Source organism: Drosophila simulans, chromosome X (assembly GCF_016746395.2).
Source record: "Drosophila simulans strain w501 chromosome X, Prin_Dsim_3.1, whole genome shotgun sequence".
Lineage (NCBI taxonomy): Eukaryota > Metazoa > Arthropoda > Insecta > Diptera > Drosophilidae > Drosophila > Drosophila simulans.
The window spans coordinates 14,136,278-14,157,183 of NC_052525.2; the positions used below are offsets into that span (position 1 = coordinate 14,136,278).

The 20,906-nt window shown below is 41.5% G+C and overlaps 3 protein-coding genes across 3 annotated transcripts in view; 1 reads left to right on the plus strand and 2 right to left on the minus strand.

Annotated features, from left to right (window-relative positions):
- Positions 1-20,906, minus strand: part of LOC6725954 (netrin-B) — a 62,336-nt gene that overhangs the window by 12,557 nt on the left and 28,873 nt on the right. The gene's annotated exons all lie outside the window — the stretch shown is intronic.
- Positions 3,202-4,515, plus strand: LOC27207776 (putative nuclease HARBI1). Its single transcript, XM_016183451.3, has 3 exons — positions 3,202-3,394; positions 3,449-3,875; positions 3,941-4,515. The coding sequence occupies exons 1-3, from the start codon at positions 3,276-3,278 to the stop codon at positions 4,406-4,408; spliced, it is 1,014 nt and encodes a 337-aa protein (XP_016039307.2). The 5' UTR covers positions 3,202-3,275; the 3' UTR covers positions 4,409-4,515.
- On the minus strand, positions 18,752-19,507 carry LOC6725955. The gene is made up of 2 exons (XM_002106902.4): positions 19,262-19,507; positions 18,752-19,202 (listed from the first exon to the last, which is right to left on the minus strand). The coding sequence occupies exons 1-2, from the start codon at positions 19,430-19,432 to the stop codon at positions 18,867-18,869; spliced, it is 507 nt and encodes a 168-aa protein (XP_002106938.1). The 5' UTR covers positions 19,433-19,507; the 3' UTR covers positions 18,752-18,866.

The window sequence follows — 20,906 nt, forward strand, 5'->3', positions numbered from 1 at the left end:
CAATCGACACCCCCACAAAACGCTGGCAACCGATGGTTGACAACTGGCCCGATGATGATGCTGCCAATGATCATCAACGCGATGACGCCAACACGCAATTTGGCAAACAAATTACGCCAAAAATGTGCATTGGGAAACAGAAAACAGCAAATTGCCGGCCCAAAATCGGAGCCAAATCGACTAGCCACCCTACCATTTCCACCATTTTCAACTTCCCAGAAAAAACCCATTTTCCAATCCCAGGCCAAGAAAAAAAAATAGAAAACGGCATGGGCGTTGATAATTGAATTGAAAACTTTTGCCTCGCACTCATTTCGATGGGTGGGAATAAGAAAAAATCGCGCTAAGACTCTATAATTCGAGAGATTGTGCAACTTTAAGGTCTCAGCAGCTTAAGACTGGTAAAATTGTAAATGGCAAATGGAAAACTGAAACTGGGACGGGGCAGTGCCAAAATGAACGAGGGAAATTATTTGAACGCAGCAAAAACTCATAATAATAAAAGGTATAAATCAGATTTAGCCTTCTTCAACTCTTGGTAGGGTGCTTTTGGCCACTCTAACGAAGCTGAGATACTTGATTGGCCAGTTTTGCACAGAACTCAAGCTGCGCCGAGGTGTTAGGAAATGGTTCTTTATGGTTTCTGGGTAATAATAGTGAAATTCATTCGTAGACCAAAATTGCAGCTGCTCAACTTGGGCAGATGGATGTGGATATATTGGAATTATTTTTTGAAAGTTTTTAGTAAACTGAAATCTAATTTTTATGTTTGTTTTCTCTTTCTTAAAACATCCTGCAACGCCAAAAATGTATTGTTTAACAAAGATTGATACATCATATAAGAGAATATTATTATAAGGTGTATTAAAATATATATTGTTCATTTTTTAAATTAAAATAAAAAAAAACATATTAAGGAAAAAGCCCAATTTCCTCGAACATCGAATAGATTCTATTGTTTTACAGGGTATGCTAAGCCCTTTCTCTTTACGATCCATTACTCCTGGGACTCGTACATTAGCCATGTCTTTCTGGCCATGTCACTTGGCTTTAACCCTGCCCACTTTGGGACCTTAGTCTTTGGTATATGGTTCTGCTCCGGGTTTTGGAGTTCGGATTCGGATTCGGGTTTGGGTTTGGGTTTCGGTTTCTGTTACTCGACACAAGCATTTTTATAAGACATAAATTCAGCGATTTGGCTAAATGCGCTTCATGGACTTGGCCGGGTAATTTGTGGCCTGCCAGGGTCGTCGTTTATGTGCATTTGTGTATGCAAAGGAAAATAGGAGGAGGAAAACTGCAGCAGCATTAAATTACACTCTCATGCAGGCGCACATATCCCCACATCCACATCCACATCCACCTCTCCATCCACATCCACGACATTTGGACGGGCGGAGGATCCAGACAAGGCGACTCTGCGACTGCGACAAGCTCATATTGCTTTATGTCTATGCCCGGCTCCCTTGCCCCGATGGTTGAGCGCTTTTAATGGGACATTTTGTAAGTAAATTGCATTAATTTCACAACTTGGCTGCGAACACAATCTTCTCAAAAAGCTGAAAAAGAGAAAAATGACAACAAAATTAAATAGCAATGTGCCATTGATGATGGAACGATTTATGAGCTCCATCTGCGAAGCCTCGATTACGATTGTGCGCAAACCGGTTGCGAATTCGATTTCGATATCGTTGAATTCCAAATCCACCTCATGCTCGAATCAAAATGTAATTAAAAGCAGAGAATCGATCAGTGGCAGTGGGAAAATGGCATTAGCTTTGGATATTGGTCTGGCAATTTCCACTAGATCAAACGAGTTAGTTGGCTTGTCCGTTTGGCAGAGAGAACTAGCCAGATATTCAAACCATGCATTCAAATTCAAAAGGATGATACATTGGTGCTCTTTTAGTTTTAGATTGATGAAGAACGAAGGTGCGGTTCTCCACACTAGCCATATATGTATTTTTATTTTCACGTTTTCTTCCCTAAAACCACTTTAATAACCCAAAGACAGCCCTTTTTGTAAACGTAATCTCCCCCAATTTGTGTGTGGTGAGTGAAAGGTCTCGAAAACCCCATAGGTCGTGGAGCCCTTTTGCCGGAGATTTTCCCCATTCAACATTTTGCACCTAATTGAAGAGCTTACAACTTAAATTGCCACTCGATGAACTCTGTGTTGTGGCTTTCCATTTTGGAAAATCCTCCTCTTTCCTCCTGCTGATCTACATTTTCCCCCCACCGACTTAGTTTTCTAATCTTTATGCTCGGATGCTGGACGCAAAGCTTCTCTATTTTCCTCTTTATTTTCATGCTCGTTGTTTTATGTGCACATATGCAGACACACATGCAGGCGGTAAATATGCACGAGAATTTGTATTTTGCGTACCCATTAATTGCACGGCGGCGAGGTATATGCGGTTATGGGTTAAGTACGTAACAGAACGAACGAAATGAGAAACATAATATTTTTGAGGGCAATCAAATGCTGCAATATAAGTTAACTAGATACATAAATGAATTTAATATATTTAGACTTTCTAATATTGTTTTTAAGCATTTTAGATGTACTATATTTTAAAATTGTATTCTATCTGTTTGTAAGCGGCATTTGAAAGTCAGTACACTTTACTATGGCTGTTTTTCTATGTAGCTTCAGAATGATTTTTCGTATTGTGAATACAGCAAACGGAAAAATGCAAAGTCAAACTGCTTAAAATGCAAAACTAAAAGCTCTCTGTAGCTCCGTGTATGTGCGTGTATGCGAGCTAAGCGGCAAACAAAGGCTGTTGGAAAACATAGAATACCCTTTTGCGAAACAAAGTGCAATTGCTGCGGAGCCAGAGGTCGGAAAAGCAAGCATCTGCATCTGCATCCACATCTATTGACAAAGCATAAAAACTGTGCAAAATAAGCAGCATCCACCATGTACACCACATTCACACTATGTTAGCTTTCCCCAGAATGCACCCATAATCCTTAAGCCTTTTTTCTATGGCGATGTGGAGTCAGAGGAGCCTTAAATTGTCACACCGCAGTTTTAACCCAGAAACATAAATATTATTGAGAGCGATTTGCGGTTGGTTGGTGCAGGGGTTCTAAAATAAATTTAAATGTAAAAGGAAATACTAAGGCATAATCCGGTAATCGACATTTTTTCGATTTCGATTTCTTTTTAGCTGCTCCGGTTTTTGTTATCGTTTCTTACTCATCGCTTCTTGCTCCTCCACAACAGCTGACTTGTTTCCTTACTAAAGAATCTTTAAGCACGTGCAAAAATGGCCTATGTAATTCCAATTGCTTGTTTTGAAGCCAGGAGAAATGAGATACCGCTGGACATAAGAAAATCGATGCATTTAAAATGCAATACTTGTATGTTCAATATATCTGACCAAAGGTAAGTCACTTTTGAAAAAATTGAACATTCCGCATGTGACTTTTAATTTTTCAGCTTTGTCAAATACTATGGGATTGACAAGGCTATGTTTAAAAGCGTTTTGAAGGCAGTCAAGCCATATTTGCACGCATCTCCAATATCACAACCAATCCAATTGGCTACCGTGTTGCGCTACCTGGTTACTGGATGCACTGAGCTTGCAGTGGCCCACGATTATCGTGCTAAAATTGACAACGGCACGCTTGGAAAGATTCTAAATAGATTTATTCCGGTGCTAGACGGGATCCTCTGTCAGGATGCTATATCCATCCAAATGTCCAAGCATCAAATGCAGACATCATCCATAAACTTCTTGAAAAAATATGAACTGCCAAGAGTAGTTGCCTGTTTGTTTGGAACTCATGTTCAAATTAAGAAGCCTTTAAAGAATTGCTCTGCTTTCCTTAATAAAAAGGGTTATTATAGCTTGAACGTCATGTTGGTAAGTACAATGTCCGACATCGGTTATATGTAAGATAGATATGTAAAAACCTTTCATTTCCTCAGGTTTGCAACGACAATATGGAGATCATCGCAAATGATGCCACTTACCCTGGGTCGTGCCATGATTCAGCTATATGGAAAGTTTCCAGGGCCAGAGAATTACTTTCCGTCACCTTAAACGGACATTTTATTTTGGCGGACTCCAAATACGCGCAAGAGAGCTTCGTTTTAACTCCCTACAAGAGCGCAGAGGTTGGAACATATCAGCATACATTTAATTTAAAGCATGCTCAAGGCAGAATTGTGTTCGAACGGACTATTGGAGCGCTTAAGAGCCGTTTTCTTTGCCTGCAACGATGCTTAAGGTATGAGCCAACGTTTTGTTGCATGATCGTTAATGTTTGCTGTGCTTTGCACAACCTACGTCGTACTCCAAATGTGACCATTAATGACGACATTGAATTTGAAAGAGATGATAATGGACAACGTGATCGCGATGAAATTGCTCAGTCGCTCTTAGTTAAAGATTAAACATAAACCCTACATGCACGGGTATAAAAAAAGAGAGATTCATGTAGAGTATCCATAAACTTACATATATAATAATAAACATTTCTTCATCACACCTACTTTTTCTCATTATTAGAAATAAGAAAGCTTCTTCAGATGATATTACTTATGAAAGAAAACAAGTTATTCTGTAACTTTCAAGGGAGTAACCGTATTTTGCCGACATAAAGTGCATACCCCTCATATTGAATGCTCATTAAGTGTGGCACACTAAGTGATTGCGTGGCAGTCGCACTTGTTGCCAAGGGTCAGAGGTCACAGAGTCGTACATATCCTCCTTACATATATGCTCGTATGTGTGCCAAAGCTAATTGAATTGATCCGTGGCGCGCTTGTGAAGGAAATCCATTAGCCAAAATGGCGATACATCATCTTTAAAGAGCGCCAGAGCATAAGGAAAAGCAGTCTCACGTTTCCACCGAAGGATTTGGGTTACGTTACGCATACGTCGGGTGTGACAACTTTGTCGTTCGTCGGTGCGTTTGTGTATCTTTCCTTATGCAGCCAGCATGCGGACAAACATGAAATGTATTTAACTTAATTTAGTTCGAGTTACTTAAAAAAGCTTTTAAAAGTAACAGCAAAGCAGTACAAAAAAGACCACCGAGTGAATATATAAAACACGAGCGAGCGAAACCAAAACAAAAACACTCGAAACAGAAAAACAAAAAAACGAATAAACTTTCGGCTGGCGGGCAGGGCAAAACAACGAAAAAAATTAAAATAACACAAAGTTATGGGGAAAATCGGTGCGGAATATGCGGAAAATCCTGGCTAGTAGCGGTAGAACACGGACTGCTGAACGTTGAAATTCATTAATATGCACATATGCAGATTAAATGATTAACCGTATAACGCACAGTTGAAAAGTTGCTGGTGGATTTTAAGATTTTCCATTTGCCCAGGCCAAAAGCACTCACAATGGAATATCCGGCAGTCCTAATGAGGGACGAGCACTAAGCTGGGAAATTCCAAAAGGACTATGACACACTCGCTGTTCCATGCACTGCTAGAAAAGATGGCCCGCTGAGTAATAAATGCTGAATTAATCGAAATATCAAAATAATATATATAAAAGTAGCTACGATAATGGAACGTTTATGTAGTTTGTAAGCAGTTATATACACTTACACACAGATATCTAAATGTCTCAATGGCTTATACAAAAAAGTGATGAATTACAGTGAAAAGGATGATGGTATAAGCTTAAAGAAGAGCAACGCATATTTGCGTTTGCCATGCTAAACTATCAGCTAATGAAAACCCAGCGGAAAACTCCATCCATGCCGTTTCCCTGGCTCTCCTGGCCCACCACTCCATTCGAATCTTGGATGTTTGCTTGCCAAACGGAAATACATCAAAATAAATTCAAAGGAGCAGGTAGTGGGCAAAAAATGCTTGGCAAAGCTAACGTCAAAAAGGAATAATGCAAATATGAGCATTTACAATGGAAAGGATGCGTATTTCGGGCGGAAGTGGATGAGAGGATATGGATGTGAGTGCGAGTGCGAGTGTGTTTGTGGATGCGGATGTTACAGTTGTGATGAGTTGCGGATATGGGAACACCAGTGGCCATTGGCAAATATGCCTAAACAAATATTTGGCACACTTTTCCGCCCATCCACCAGCCATTTTCCCATTCTCCGCTTTAAAAGCCCAACGCACACAACCCTCTTCAACTCGAAGACCGAAAAAAGGGTTGAAAGGCGGCAGCGAAAATTTCTACCTGATGTCAAAAGTAATTAAATGAAATGCCAACAGCAGAAGGAAGCCGAAGAACAACAACGGGCAGAAGATAAGCACACTCAGCGAATTTTAGAAATGGAAGTTTCGAAATTTTCGAGTGGCTTAGAATGAGGGAGTTATTCGGAAAATAATTGTTTAAAAATCAAGAGCTAATCCAGCTAGATATTAATCATACACATGGTATTTTATAAGGTTACTAAACATTATCAAACATTTTCCACCAGTGCACTTTCCATATACAAACACACATTGGACTTACCATTGAAAATGGTAGGAAAAGGCTAAACTAAGCTTCTGAGATGAGAGGAAAGTGCATGAAGTGAGGTCCGAATATTCCAAGAAAATGCAAAGTCTTATGGGCAACTTCATCTTTTACAAGGTAGAATCCATTTAATCATTTGACAGGGACTGGGAAAAATGGCCAAGCTGTCAGTGGCAGCATAAATATTTTATGCTGGTATAATTTTGCATTAGTATAATTGACCCTCCTGTGCTAAAAACTTTCATGCCAAAAGCAAAAGGCATTTGTTTAAAAGTATACAAAATACACCCTGAATAAAAGTTTGTAAGAATATGAAACTAATAATTAATAGAACAATTGTGCGCATCTATGAACAACTTTTAATGGCACGTGACATATTTTTTACCCGCAATGCTGACTAGTTCATAAAGCATTGAACCTTCTTCTGGGGGAATCAGACAAATTAGAGGGCTCCCCTTTTGCAGTCAAACCCCATCGAATGCTCATTACGACGGTGGGTTCGAGTCATTAAATTACCTGAAAATGCTGGGAGATACCAGCCAAGTGTGGGTGGAGCAAAATTTTGAAGAAAAGTCATGCAAAAGGGCAGAAAGTAGTGGAAACTTTCGACAAACTTGGGCGCCCAGCGAAGCCGGTGAAAAGTCAAAAGGGGAAAAGTGGAAAAGATGATGTAAAAATGTAATGAGAAAAATTTGTAAACGAAAACGCAAAGAAATAAGCTCGCAATGGGGTGATGTCCCAAGAACAATCAGCGTCAAAGGTTGACGAAGGGTACGAAGGTTGAATAAAACTTCCGGCAATAGTGTGACAATGGCAACATCACTGCCAACATCACCATTTTCCGCCAAGAATTTCCACCATTTTCCTCGCTCTGAGGTGATGACTTTAAGTGCGTACCGTCTCTTTCCGCCGACTATCTAGCCGTCTCCCTCCACCGTTTCCCCAGTAAGTAGCTGTGTAATAAAATTACTTTTTAAGTGCGCCACGCGTACCTGTGATGGGGGTTTTGGGTTTGGGTTTGGTCTTGGGAGCCTGGAGTCTGGGCTTTCTGTATTTTGTGGGGGGAGGTTAGAATTCACAGAACTTGTGCTTCATTTGCTCGCAAACTGACGCCGGGAAATGAGGGAAAACGACCACTTCAATGTCAAAGTCTAAGTCGGAAGTCATTTGAATTATTTAACGAAAAAAGTGCGGAGTGAAAACGAGGTCAGGCGTTAGAAAAACCTAATTTTTCTTCCTTTTCGGTGCGGCATTTGAGTAAGTGCTAAGAAAATCGCCAAAAAAAAAAAAAAAAACGGTCGCAAGAAAAATACGCCTGCATGCAGCAGTTGCAGCTTTATAGCTTTATGGCTGTGGCCGGAAAAGTGCAATATGCTCTTGCGCCTCCATAAAATATGTTGCAAATTATGAAATATTTGAAACTTTTTAGCCAAGAAATGTGGTAGCCCATGGGGCGCCATTCGACCAAAACGCAGAAGTTGCCTTTTGCCCTCCGCCCTCAAGTTGTTAAGTATACACAGAGAAAACTCCGAACATAATATGTAAAGAACTCAAAATATTAATTTTACATTAATTAATAAACCTATTTTGAAATATTTATCTAATATTTATGAAAATAAAAGTTTTACACTGAAAAAAGTAGTTTTTTTTCTTATGTGCTGTAAGATCAAAATACTTATCTTAAGTAGTACACTTTTATTTTCTTTTTTTTCATTGCTAAATTGATTTTGCGAGATTTTTTCTCTGCGTGTAGTGCGGGTATCCGGGCTTGCAGACTCGAAGTCTGGCGGCGCCGTTATGGGCATTTAAGTTTTCATAAGTTGTGCAAATAAATTTTAATCGAAAAATGTGCCAAAGCAATAACCAGGAGGCCACCCAAAGGAAGCCGGTAAAAGATGCGACAACTTGCAGGCCCAACTGCTGCAGTAAGTAAAAAACTTAAAGGCTGGCGCAGACAGTCTAGTGAAATGGCAATCAATGATAAAAGTTTCACAGGCTGGGGCAAAAAAGCTGGGGATTTAAGTCGGATCTCGGCAATTTATACACGTAGAGTAGCAAACGAGGTAACCATGGCGTATACGTTATATATATTTATGCCAGGCCTTAACAGCACAAGTTGGTAACTATTATGTTGTTGATTTACGAGAGACCAAACAAATTCTCGGAAGAAATAATTAAGAGCAAGCATACAAAGTGAATATATTATTATTTTGATGGCAAGATACATGGCATTACATAACTTAATCAGATATTTTTCCAATAGAACGTTACTTCCCCCAACCATAGTCATACGATTTTCCCATCTGCCACAACTGCACTTGCTCCCAGATAATTTGCGACTTGTAATCTGTGAGTTCGCCACCATTCGGTTAAATATTTACATATTCCACTGCCCTGCCCCGGAGTTTCACCTTTTCGGTAATGACATTAGCTGCTGCAGGGCAGGCAATTTGATTAGCACCCTGGCAAAATCATTAGCAAGCCGAAGGAAAACACGCTCCCCGCTCAGTTTAGTACAGTTTCGGTTGAGTTAAGGACACAATACACTCGAAGTCCCGTCGAACAAACAAACAAACAAACAAACAAACTGGCAAACAGGCAAACTGGCGAACAGGCAAACAATTGGGAGTGGGACTTTGGGTGGGAGTTGGAGAACATGTTAAACATATGCAAACAAGTGAATGGAGCCAGGAATTTGTCGACTCGAGTCGCATTCAGTCGAATTCAAGAAGATGGCAGTAGCTTCTGTCCTGGACCTGTTTGCTTGTTGCTCCTCCATGAGCACAAATAAGCAACAAATTAAATAAGTAACACACTGGCGAAATCACAGAAGGGCGGATGGGACAGCATCTGGGCTGTGAATGTGTATGTGGATCTGAAGCTGAATCTGAATCTGTATCTGTAGCCAGGATGGCTAAGAGACCAGGAGACCCAGAAGACCCAAACAGATAAGGCGGCTTAGCAGATAACACGAGACAGTCATTTGTGTTGACGAGCGGACAAGGAGCAGGCTCAGCCAGTTGCAGATGATGATGTGTGTGCTGGAGGAGAATAAAGATTGGCATGGCTGGATGATGGGGATGGGCATGGGCATGCGAATGGGGATGAGGATGAGGAAGGGGTTCCCCAAGGAGCCACATATGTGCAAACAAACAAACCCCCTACCGCCGTAAGCAAATAAATTAATGATTAAATATTAACATAATTTTAATATTAGGCTAAGAGACGGAAACATGCTGCCAAAATTCCCAATACGTATTTACAAAATATCAAACAGGAAAATTAAGCAACACAAATTCCTATTCGCAAATGTCTTAATCTAAAGGAGTAAATTAAATTTATAGACTGATTTTGCAATTTATTATACTGTCAGCAATGCACTGCCAGTTTTTTAGCAGTTTTTTAACATACTATTTAGTAAAGTAAAGTTTTTTCAAGTGCAATTGAAAGTTGGCTGCGAATGAAGGCCTAATTCCGGCGAGAAGAAGGAAGCTTTCTTTTTTTTTTGGCCTGTTTAATAAATTACCCTGGGCGAAGGCGAACTCCGACTGGCGGGTATGTGGATAACGAAGGGCACAAAAAAAACTGGGACTCTCGATTCCAGAATCCGGAATCCAGACTTCAGACTCCTGGTTTCGTGTGCGTGTCATGTAATTAATGCGAGTCAAATGAATGAGCAAGCCAACCGAGGCAAAGGCAAACAAATAGACAAATTATTCGAGGGGGAAAAAGTCGGGGAGGTGTCCCGCCGCCATATGTGACTGCCATTCCGACAGTGCTGTATATATATATATATGTATATTCTTAAAGCTGATCGGGAATACATATGCACGCCCATAGCTCCGCCGAGCAGAAGGAGACTTAGAGGTCTCGAATGCCGCCGCCTCTGGGGACACTAAGCTGGCATTTCTGCTGGCTCCACTCGCTTGCCAATGCACTGAGCGAATTAATTACCAAGGAAATGTATTTCATTGAAATTAAGACTTATTATTAGAGCTCAGTTTGTATTGCAGGTAAATAAATAAAAGCTGTGCATTACTATTACTTTTATAGACAGTTAGAAAATTGAGTGATTATTGAGAGTGATTATTGATAGCGAGGTCATAAATTTCAAAGTCAACTTTAAAACACACCTAGCTTAATAGCAAGTTCAGCTTGTTTACTTGTGTACATTTGCCCAACGCAATTGTTTCCGTGTGGAATGATTTTTCCGCCCCGTGTCTGTTTTTCCGACCCCTTGGCATCCGGCACGCAAATTTCTTCGCGTTTGTTGCGCGTGCTACGCAAGCTGGCGATAAATTTTAATACCTAGGCACAGGACGAAGGACGAAGGACGAAGGACGCGGGGGCGGCAGACGCTGGCTGCCAAGGCGCATTTGAAAATTTATTGTTATTATGTGAATTTTATAAACGATGCTGCTATCGCCGGGTTTGTTGCTTTCGCTGCTGCTGCTCCTGCTGCTGCTGTTGTTGCACTTAATTAAATTTTATGTGAGCTTCGCCCAGGACCCAGAAAACGGAAGCCAAAGGAAGCAAAAAAAAATGTAAAAAAAACAAAACAAGGAGAGCGGGCAACGGGAAAGGAAAAGGATTTCCAGGTTCTGTATGCTGCATGAATGCGAACAAAAAATTATAAACAGCAGAGGGTCCAGTGACCCTCAGCTCCAAGTCCCCAATCCCCATGGCCGCCTCCCCATTTTGATAAGCAAACTTTCAGCTAAAGCAGCAGAAAATAATTTGCTTTTCGCCTCATTTTTATTATTTACAATTTACGAGGTGTTTGCCAAAAGGAAGCCAAAGGAGGAAAAGGAACTGTCTGGCAAAAAAAAGGTGACCAAGTGGACTTAATAGGCTTGTTTGGTCATCAGTTTATTGCAACTAAAGTGAATTTAAATCCATGGAGAAAACGTAAATTGAAAGCTTTTCAAATGAGCCAAGCAAATTTCAATTTTATCAAAATAGCAGGCTTACCATGTAGAAAACCGACAGTGGGGAAAATCAATTTGTTACCTTAAGCACTTTCACGAAATGAAGCTGTCATTCAATCCGCACAATCAGCAATTATCCACTTTACGATTCGACCAATGAACTTCAACTGATTGTGAGAAGGAGGCGAGCGGATAAGGATTTGGCAGCCCAGAACAGGTTTCACAGCAATGTCACTTTTATTTTTTATTTTTTCTATCATTGGTTTAATTCAAATTATTCAGAAAATACCTAAGGACATGCCATTGTGGCGCGAACACACAAAACACACAAATTCAGGTCAATTCCTTTGGGTATTCCGCCGATACAAAAAATCGCATGAAATTCCAAGCGTTTTACGACTTCACGAAAAGTCATCGCAAAAATGTTATGGAAAAAGGTGCTGGGGAAATGGAATGGCGTCAATGTTGGCGAAAATATCAACGAAAATTCCAGCACATTTTTTATTGAACAACTTCGATTGAGCGATGCTGCTGCTCCTCTTCTAAAACCATTCGCCCTATCTTCCGAGCAAGGAGCTAAATAAACTCAATACTGAAATCCTTTTAAAATGGCAGCACTGACGCCAGCAATAAAAAGCGCAAACGACAGCGCAACTCGGTCTTTTTTTTATCCTCGATGTCGAAAGGAAATGTCGTCATTACTGTGCAACTTCGGATTCGATATAAAACAAAAAAAAGTACACAAAAAAGTAGACAGTCCACAAAAATAAATAGAGGACGCGGAATGCTCGCCATGCTCGACACTTTTACACTTGACAATTTCGCTAACGCAATATGCAAATGTGTTAAGAATCTCACAAATTTGTTAAGCAAATCGAAGAAAAGCCAGCAGGGCGTGTAACAAAACGAAGAAGAAAACAACAGCCCGGCACATTTATCATCTGGAAGGTTGAACGACTGGGCCGATTCATATATATATGGGTACTTTTTGGGGTGGTGATGGTGGTGGGCTGTGAATCACCCCAGTGATTTATTCATGTGGCAGGTAACACCACGTTGGGGTTAATGGCGGCACGAGCAATTGCCGCATTTTGCCGGTTTTATGAGCTGCCAAAGAGCTCGCCAACAGGCCAGGCCAATACTAACTGGAGCATTCAGCCGTTCCCAATACTCCCACCCCCACCACCAAATCGCCATCCATCTCCCGAACATCAATAAAAGATTTGTTCCTTTTGGGTCTGCCTAAATGGCCTCATAACGAATGCGAAAAATGGAAAATGGAATGCAGTGGCAAGTGAGTGCGCTGAATACCCTTCACCAAAGTGATAAACTTAAGACATTGTAGCTGCAAAGTGCCAATAGAGGATATGGTTGAAACACAGTGCGTTTTTATTGGGAGATGAGTGGATTGGATTGAAAGTTGGCAAAAAAAAGCTAACATTGCTGGTTGTTTTTTAAACATTTTACACAAGCTTATAGTCTGAATATTAAGTAGATATCTAGTGTGGAAATTTCGTACCGTATTCGGCAATTATTGATACCCCTTAAAAGGGTAAAGGCAAGTCATAAATTGTGAAAAATGGCAGAGTCTCGTCTGTAATGGCGTAATCGATTGAATTAAAGAATATCTTTGCAGCTGCAGGAGCTCAACTTGTCCGCCCATCAGTGTTTCTCAAATCTTTATTTGCATTTTCTTTTCTTTTTTTTTTTGGCTGGAAATTTTCCCCGACACGCACACACACACACACACCCACTTGCACATCGATAAATACACGTGTACAGCTTTGCATTTCACCGTGAACACCTTTGAGGTGGCGCCACCTAGTGAGCGCTAATCTCTTTGAACGCACGAATAAATAAAAATAATTTGGCATCGTTTAAAGCCAAAGCCGCCCAACCACCTCGATTCACCCCACCGATTTTCAACCCCCCCACCACTGTTTTCTTTTATTTTTTTTGAATACTTCAAACAGTTTGCGGCTGCCACCTGTGGGGGGAGTTTCTTTTTTTTTGGGGGGGGGGGGGGGGTTTTCTGGGGGAAGCCCTCATGGTCTGGTCAAAAACTTAACCGATTTCCGGCTGCCACTCTAGACGCGTCCTAGTTAGTCCCAGTCGCTACTTTGATAAGGATCCCTTTGAAATACCCGGCTGCGAATCGTGGAAGCGGAACCCAAAGCGGATTCAAATTTGATTTCGCTACCGCAAGGTAAACAAAAGTTTGCTCAGCCTGCATGCAAATTAAATTTGAATGCTCTTCAATGAGCCCACACACCAACGTTACGTTGGCGCCAAGTGGGCGTGGCGGCTTAGTACACTGGGGTTTCTATTGATTTAGAAATATATTCTGCAATGAGCTTAGCAAAATTAGGCATTCCCATCAAAAAACAAGAATTTAGTTTTATTTTTAAAAAGGACAAATAGATTCCATATATCTACACTTCATACTTATTTCTTTGAAACGCTTCCATAAACCCAATTGCATTTGTTTCAGTGTAAAGGGAAGTGGCCAAGGCTGGAGTTCGTCTCGCTTTCGTTATTTTCGTTATCAATGGCGGCTTGGAATGGGATGGTAAGACAAATGGCGGTTGGCAAGGACGGATGGGTCGCGACTGCATTAAGCAGCGATTATCCTGCCCCTGTTCCGGCCTAACCACTCCACCCACTACCATCCACTTCCCCCGAATCCACTCCGCCCCCACCTCCACCCCCTCCCATGTTTTGCGATTCGGAAAGTTGCCCCAAGTTTTCACACAGACATGCACGCTCATAAATAACATACAACCGGCGTATTATATATTCATACTCGTACTCGTCTGTTCGTTCGCTTGTTGTGTGAGTGAGCAGCTAGCTGGCTGAAATTTATGCTAATGCTAATACAGCTTCACCACCCCAACGCCGCCCATCGCGGTGCTCTGTAATCAAAGAGTGTCTGCCGCTCGCACAATTGCCAAAAAGTAAAACTTGGCATAAATGTCCACGAATGCGGCCAAAGTGCTGGCTAAAAGGGAAAATGCACAACGCAAACTGCACTCATGGCAGGTGATAAATGTCAGCGTATCCTGTTGGAAAAACTGTTGCAGTCCGCCCAACTTTCGCGTTTCCTTTGTCAACTTTGCTGGCTGCGTTTTCCCCTGGGGTTTTCACACTTTCCACATTTAAATGATACGTAAAATAAAAACGCAAGCCATGGGTTTCTACTTAAAATGTATCTTTTACCTAATAATTTATGGTTACTTTGACTTTGAAGTTTCGGCCATATTTACATATCTAAATCAATACAACTGACTAATTTAAATTAGTTTAAGGACAAACAATAATACGCTGTAACTTAAAGCCTCAGCTAGTTTGAACTTGGCATACATTCTACAAATTACATCCATTTATGGTTGAAACGCTTCGAGTCTCTTACCAATTTTGTAGTCAAATGGCTTCGGCTCCACTGAATTATGCAACTCCCACTCGGTCACACCTCTTTTTTTAATCGCCAGCTGCAAACGCCAAACGAGAGCTCCAAGCCAAGTCAATTATTAATGTTAATGTATTCATTACGATGCGCTTCCGTTGCCAATTTCCAGTGGCCAAGTCAATGGTCAATGGTTTTGTGGCTAAAAGACCGCGAAAATCGCGCAGCTATAAATTGCGTCGGCGATTTGTGTGCAATCAATATACATACAGACACACATATATAGAAGATGGATCCTGGAATGCCATTGACTTTAATCGCCGAGGATTGCTGGCTGTGAAATGCTAGTGGTAAGGGACACCCTCTGGCTGAGTGACTGCAAATGATACTTTAATGTGACAGGCGGTTTTCCCAACCGAAGGTCGTCAAGGGGGCGGGGGCGGTTGCGGGAGGGGGTGCCGCCGACAGCGTGCTGATGATTTTTGCACCTTTTTTTTATATATATATATATTCCACTGCGGTTTCCTGCACCATTGCTGTCATAAAATGGAGTCAGCGAGGGGTAGTGAATGAACTATCCCATTCAATTCTCTTGTTCGCTTCTGCCTTTTTCACATTTCCCATGCTTTTTGCAACCATTTTTCCACTTTTTTTTCATATTTTCTCGCTATTTTCCCTTTTTGCGTTTTAATTCCCCGGGCGCGCTTTCAACGCTTGTCATCGTACCGCTAATGGCGGCTACATGTCAACCACTTATATCACTCGACTGCAGCCTCGGCTAAAGCTTCAGATCCCAGCTTCGGATCCAACTTGGGCTACCGAAGAACCAGCAGCCGCAACTCTTCCTGTTTCCCCAGTGCGAAGCTGCTCGTTTTTCAGCCGCTCATTCATTCGTGACGAACGTCATCGGAACACTGAGAATGATTTTGATAATTGTCAAAAGCTTACGAGAACGAATGCGTTTGATTTTCTTTACGATCTCCATCCATTTAACTAACATTTGCATTTTATGAGTCTCTGCTAGTAAGAATTGGATTTACCCCACTCTAACGTTTTCAATTAGTGACCGACCGAAGGATATATCTATCAGATCCTTTTGTCAGTGTACCTACACCATCATCGGTACCCGGCAGGTGGCGCCAGAGTGTGCACCGTGGAACGTGAAGCGTGAAATCGCTTTCCAGGTCTGCCAGTCACCTCCTGTTTCGCCAGCATCCACACCTCCCAGCGAATGCGAATACCAACCAAGCAGCCAACCGACGAACCAACCAACCTGTCGTCATAAAAATTTGTGTACAGACACACACACAACGCACACTCACACCGGCACACAACAGAAGGAGCAGAACAATGTGTCGAAAGGACGAGGGGGAGCAGGAAACTTGCAGGCAAACGACAGCCGTGAAAAAGTGCACCACAAACAGCCAAAGGGAATACCCTAACTTCACGCCAATTCGTTGCAGTGCTACTTTACGATCCCAACCGGTTCCAATTGGGATCGGTCTCTTAAGATGCAACAAAGTTTGAAATATGGGTGCCTTGACAGCAGGCTTAAAAAGAGGCATACATCACAACAAGTTAACTAACAAGAACCATAAAAATGGAAACATGGCTATTTGCGGAGTGAAAGATTAGTTGTAATTTACTATCGGCCCATTTGTATATTCTCTTCTTACTTTGGAAGAAATAGTGAAAACTCTCGAATTATCCAAGATTTTTCAAAGATTTTTCCAAAATTTGTATCTGTATTTTATGAAATAATTTCACATTTGCCATAATTCGCATTTAGTCAACTTAAATCGTGATCGCGGCAAATAATAACTCAAACCCTTGCCACAGACTTTCAACTTTGATTAGCCATTGAAATAAAGCAATTTACGCCGGCTGTCCGCGTATAAATTTGAACGTATCATCGACTTAATTGAGAATTTCATCAATGACCGAAAATAGAACAACTTCAAGCACATATAGTCCAAGTATGCCAGTGGTATCTGCTAAAAGCCATTCACAGCTGGCTAAATTTAAATAGTTTTTGGTCTGGTCCGACTTGGCTTGGTTCTTTTGGTGGTGATAAAAATACTCCGAAGAAAAGCCACAAGGCTTCCGGAAAGATTTGTCTAAGTTTCAACAAATCGATGATCGCTTCTCCCAGACATTTATGTGCTGTGTGCATTCTTCTATTAGCTAATGTGCTCTCTGTTTGTTCCATCACGAGATTTTCGCCGGCAGGACCTGTATAAATACAAAAAAAAAAGAAAAAAAAAGATTCCGGGAGAGAGCGTCATAACGATGCTGCCAGGTGATGGGCGACAGGAAGGTAGCTCGGTTTTTATACCCTTTGGAGGAGCACCACGTTGACATTTGGAGGGCAGGTGCGGCAGGTGATTCCTCTGCCAAGACACAGTTTCACTAATGAGTTTCCGTCTGTGCGCTGCGTTTGTCGCCGGGTTCCTATGCACACAGACCACCTCGCCGGTAAATACACGCCCTTTGCCAACCCGCTGCACCACGTCCCTGGCTGGATGATGTTGCCTAAATAGTCGCAGCGATAAAGGATTGGATATAGCGCGAAGATAAACAAATGCAGTCAAAATAATAGCAACGAAGCTGCCTTACCAATGGATGGCATCAACTGGGAATAACTAGACATTGAATTCGATTTGAGTTTCCAAAACGGTATGGATAATATATAGGTCATCATCCCGATAGAAGCTTACTTTAGTTGAATGTATAGTTTATACATTCTATTTGTGTGTTATTCTTTACACCATTTAAAGAAATATTATTTCACTTAAGCATATCAATACAATATTCACTAAATATTGCATTAAATACCCTTTATAAGATTGATTTTGATGAACAATGGTTGCTTCAAAGGCGAAAGTTGAGTAGATTTTCTCCGAGTGTACGTATGCAAGGGCCTGCGTCTGAATGGCGCTGAAAGAGGCCTGCAAATGAGCTGCAGCGAGACGTCGTTGCACCGCCTTCATGTGGCTGCTGCACTGCATCCGTCGGCGGGCAATGCCATTAGCTGGCTTATTAATTGGCCAGACTTTGCGGCGCCGCTTCTGCGCTGACTTTTATTTCCGCCCGGCTGTCAATTGCACAAGTGGAGCGTTTTTCAGCGCCGTTTTCTGCTCTCAGTTTTCCCAGTTCCCCGTTTCACTGTGTTGACTGTTTACTTTGACAATATCAACAAGCAAACAAGCCGGCAGTTCAGCAATCCAGCAGTCGGCCAATCCATCAGTGAGTCATTCACGGGCTGACAACTCAAACAACGGCAACATAACAGGGACAAGGTCGTTTCTTGAGTTCCTCCAGTCGCCTGTCGCCGGCGAAATAAGCTAATCGCCCCCACCCCTTACTGGAAATTTGTAAGAACGATGGCAACATTGCCAACGACAACATGGTTAAGTATCTTGAACTAATATTTACACTTTACGCAAAAGACGAACCGCAAACAGCAACGCAAACGCAGAATTGACGGACTAACAGATACTGCATACGTGCCCAAAGCCGTTGGCCCAGTAAAATGGTGAGAAACAAGGAGCAGCCAGCGAGTCTCCTACTCAAATAAGTTAATCGCTCTGCCAATGCGACAATGGACCGACCAACCATGTGGACCAGCGTTTCAAAAGCAGATGAGGGGGTCACTTCAAAATGTGAAACCGGTTGGGGTCACAAGATAAATCGCCTGCCAGACGAGACCCAAAGTGCAGATAAAATATAAAAAAATGTCAACTGTGCAGTGGGAATCAAATTATGGAAACCTCGAATTGATGGACCAGTTCTCCAAGTTAAGATCTGCCAACGGAAGCGGTCCCATATCGAGCCAGTGGTTTTTATGATGCCACTAAATTACCGATTTGCTTTCCAAGTCCTCCGCGTTTTGCGGTGGTGAATGGACCCTTATGCGCATACTGGTTTTATTTGCACCAAAACCCTATTAACTTTAAAGCTAGCCATTCTTTTCGGTTAGTGTATTTAGATATAGAGTATTAAAAAGGCATAGAGTATTAAAAAGTCACCCTATACCTATGAGAGGATTTTGTCGGTATAGCGTCTTGTCATGCACTTGTTTTATGTGGTCTCGAAGAAGTACTCCTCGGTGTTCTCCTCGGTGTCCTCCTCGGTGTCCTCCTCGGTGTCCTCCTCGGTGTCCTCCTCGGTGTCCTCCTCGGTGTCCTCCTCGTTGGCCTCCTGGTAATCGAGCTCGTAGGGAGAAGACTCGGGGAAGTCCAGATAAGAATCGGTCTCATCCGACCTAAGGATGAAGCATCCGCAGGTCAGCGGAGTGTCCGGTTCGTGTCCGAATGCTCCGACCCCAAAGGACACATTATCGCCAACGAAAAGTTCATAGAAGGTATTGCCAAGGCGCTGTTCCGTAAAGTTCAGATATGTGCCATGGGTGGATTCCTGGATGGAGGTGGAGTAGAGCATAACTATCAGTTTCCACGCCGAAGTCCACATCTTACCATGTCTTTAAGGAAAATCCTTCCATTATTTACAACCACGACGGCTTGGATATCGGACATATTGTCGTAGCTTAGTACTACATTGCATTCTCCGCTGTCTCCCAGAAAATGAATACCATTGCCCAGGTAAAAGCGATGGTCAGTTAACACATGTTTTAGATAAAACACCATTTTTGCAGATATTGTCGACCTCACTCAGCTGCGTCAAGCTCAAAAAGAATTTCCTCTGTCTTCTTCTTTTTCCACAATGACAAGCAATCAATCGATTGTCGACGATACATTTAAATACCAAAACGGTATATATATTTATTTTACATCAAAAGTTATGGAGTATTGTTACTGCACATCTTATGGATTATGGCCATAACTAATCTTAATAATTCTAATTTAAGGTGTTCACATGTTTAAAGCTCCTGAAATTTTCGTATTTGCATTTCTAACCATAGAGTTTACATTATTAGACCCGTTACTTGGTACTATATTCGTTGGAATATATGTAACACGCAGAAGGATGCGTTTCCGACCATATAAAGTTTATATATTATATTATTGATCAGGATCAATAGCCGAGTCGAGCTGGCCGTGTCCGTCTGTCCGTATAAACGTTTCGATCTCAGTAACTATAAAAGCTACTAGTTTGAAATTCAGAATACAGATTCTAGAGACAAAGACGCATCGCAAGTTTGTTGACCCATGTTGCCACGCCCACAAACCGCACAAAACCACCACGCCCACACTTTTGAGAAATATGTTCACATTTTTTCATATTGTTATTAGTCTTGTAAGTTTCTATCGATTCGCCAAAAATCTTTTTGCCCCGCCCACTCTAACGCGCTAAAACTGCCACGTCCACACTTTTAACAATTTGTTAGATATTTTTTCATAATTTTATCAGACTTGTAAGTTTCTATCGATTCGCCAAAAATTTTTTCGCCACGAGCACTCTAACGCCCACAAGCCGCAAAAAACTGCCCCGCCCACACTTATGAAAAATGCTTAGATTTTTCTTCGTTATATTGATCGTCTTGCAAATTTATATCTGTATACAAAAACCTATACACACAGTGGCCACGCCCATATTTTCACCTACAAAACGCCCAAAACGGTCACGTTCACACAAATTAATTTTTTTTTAAATTTTTTCTCATATTATATATATATTTCTCATATATATTCTCCAATATCTATGGATATCCCAGAAAAATGATTAAGTTTCACGTTCGCATTCACACTAGGTAAGTAACGGGATTCTGATAGTTGGGGAACTAGACTTTAGCATTCTCTATTGTTAAAAATATAAAAAGGGTGACCCGTGTTTGGGAATCGAAATCTGAGAACGTTTTACAACACTAATAGGCGATAGTTGAGCGCTAGAAAGTTATCGAAGCCTATAAAAAAGAAAACATGTGATTACAACTCTGAAACGAAGCTTCCATCCTGGCCTGTTTACCCGGAATTAACGGAATAGGACGCAAGAGATGGCAACGCGGGCGAGGCTAAAATGCTAATTCCAATATCGAATGCAGTAGAACAAAGAAACCCAGTTATTAATAATAATTTATTTCATTAGTGAACAGCTGAGAGGACGATGCGTTGCCACCTGAAATCTTTAAAAATCGAAGCGGACACAAAGACACTATGTTTT

Coding starts and splice junctions, on each gene's coding strand:
- LOC27207776 (XM_016183451.3), top strand. CDS start 3,276: ATGGCCTATGTAATTCCAATTGCTTGTTTTGAAGCCAGGAGAAATGAG. Junction 3,395..3,448: donor TTCAATATATCTGACCAAAG/GTAAGTCACTTT, acceptor TTAATTTTTCAG/CTTTGTCAAATACTATGGGA. Junction 3,876..3,940: donor ATAGCTTGAACGTCATGTTG/GTAAGTACAATG, acceptor TCATTTCCTCAG/GTTTGCAACGACAATATGGA.
- LOC6725955 (XM_002106902.4), bottom strand. CDS start 19,432: ATGGTGTTTTATCTAAAACATGTGTTAACTGACCATCGCTTTTACCTG. Junction 19,203..19,261: donor GGATTTTCCTTAAAGACATG/GTAAGATGTGGA, acceptor ACCTCCATCCAG/GAATCCACCCATGGCACATA.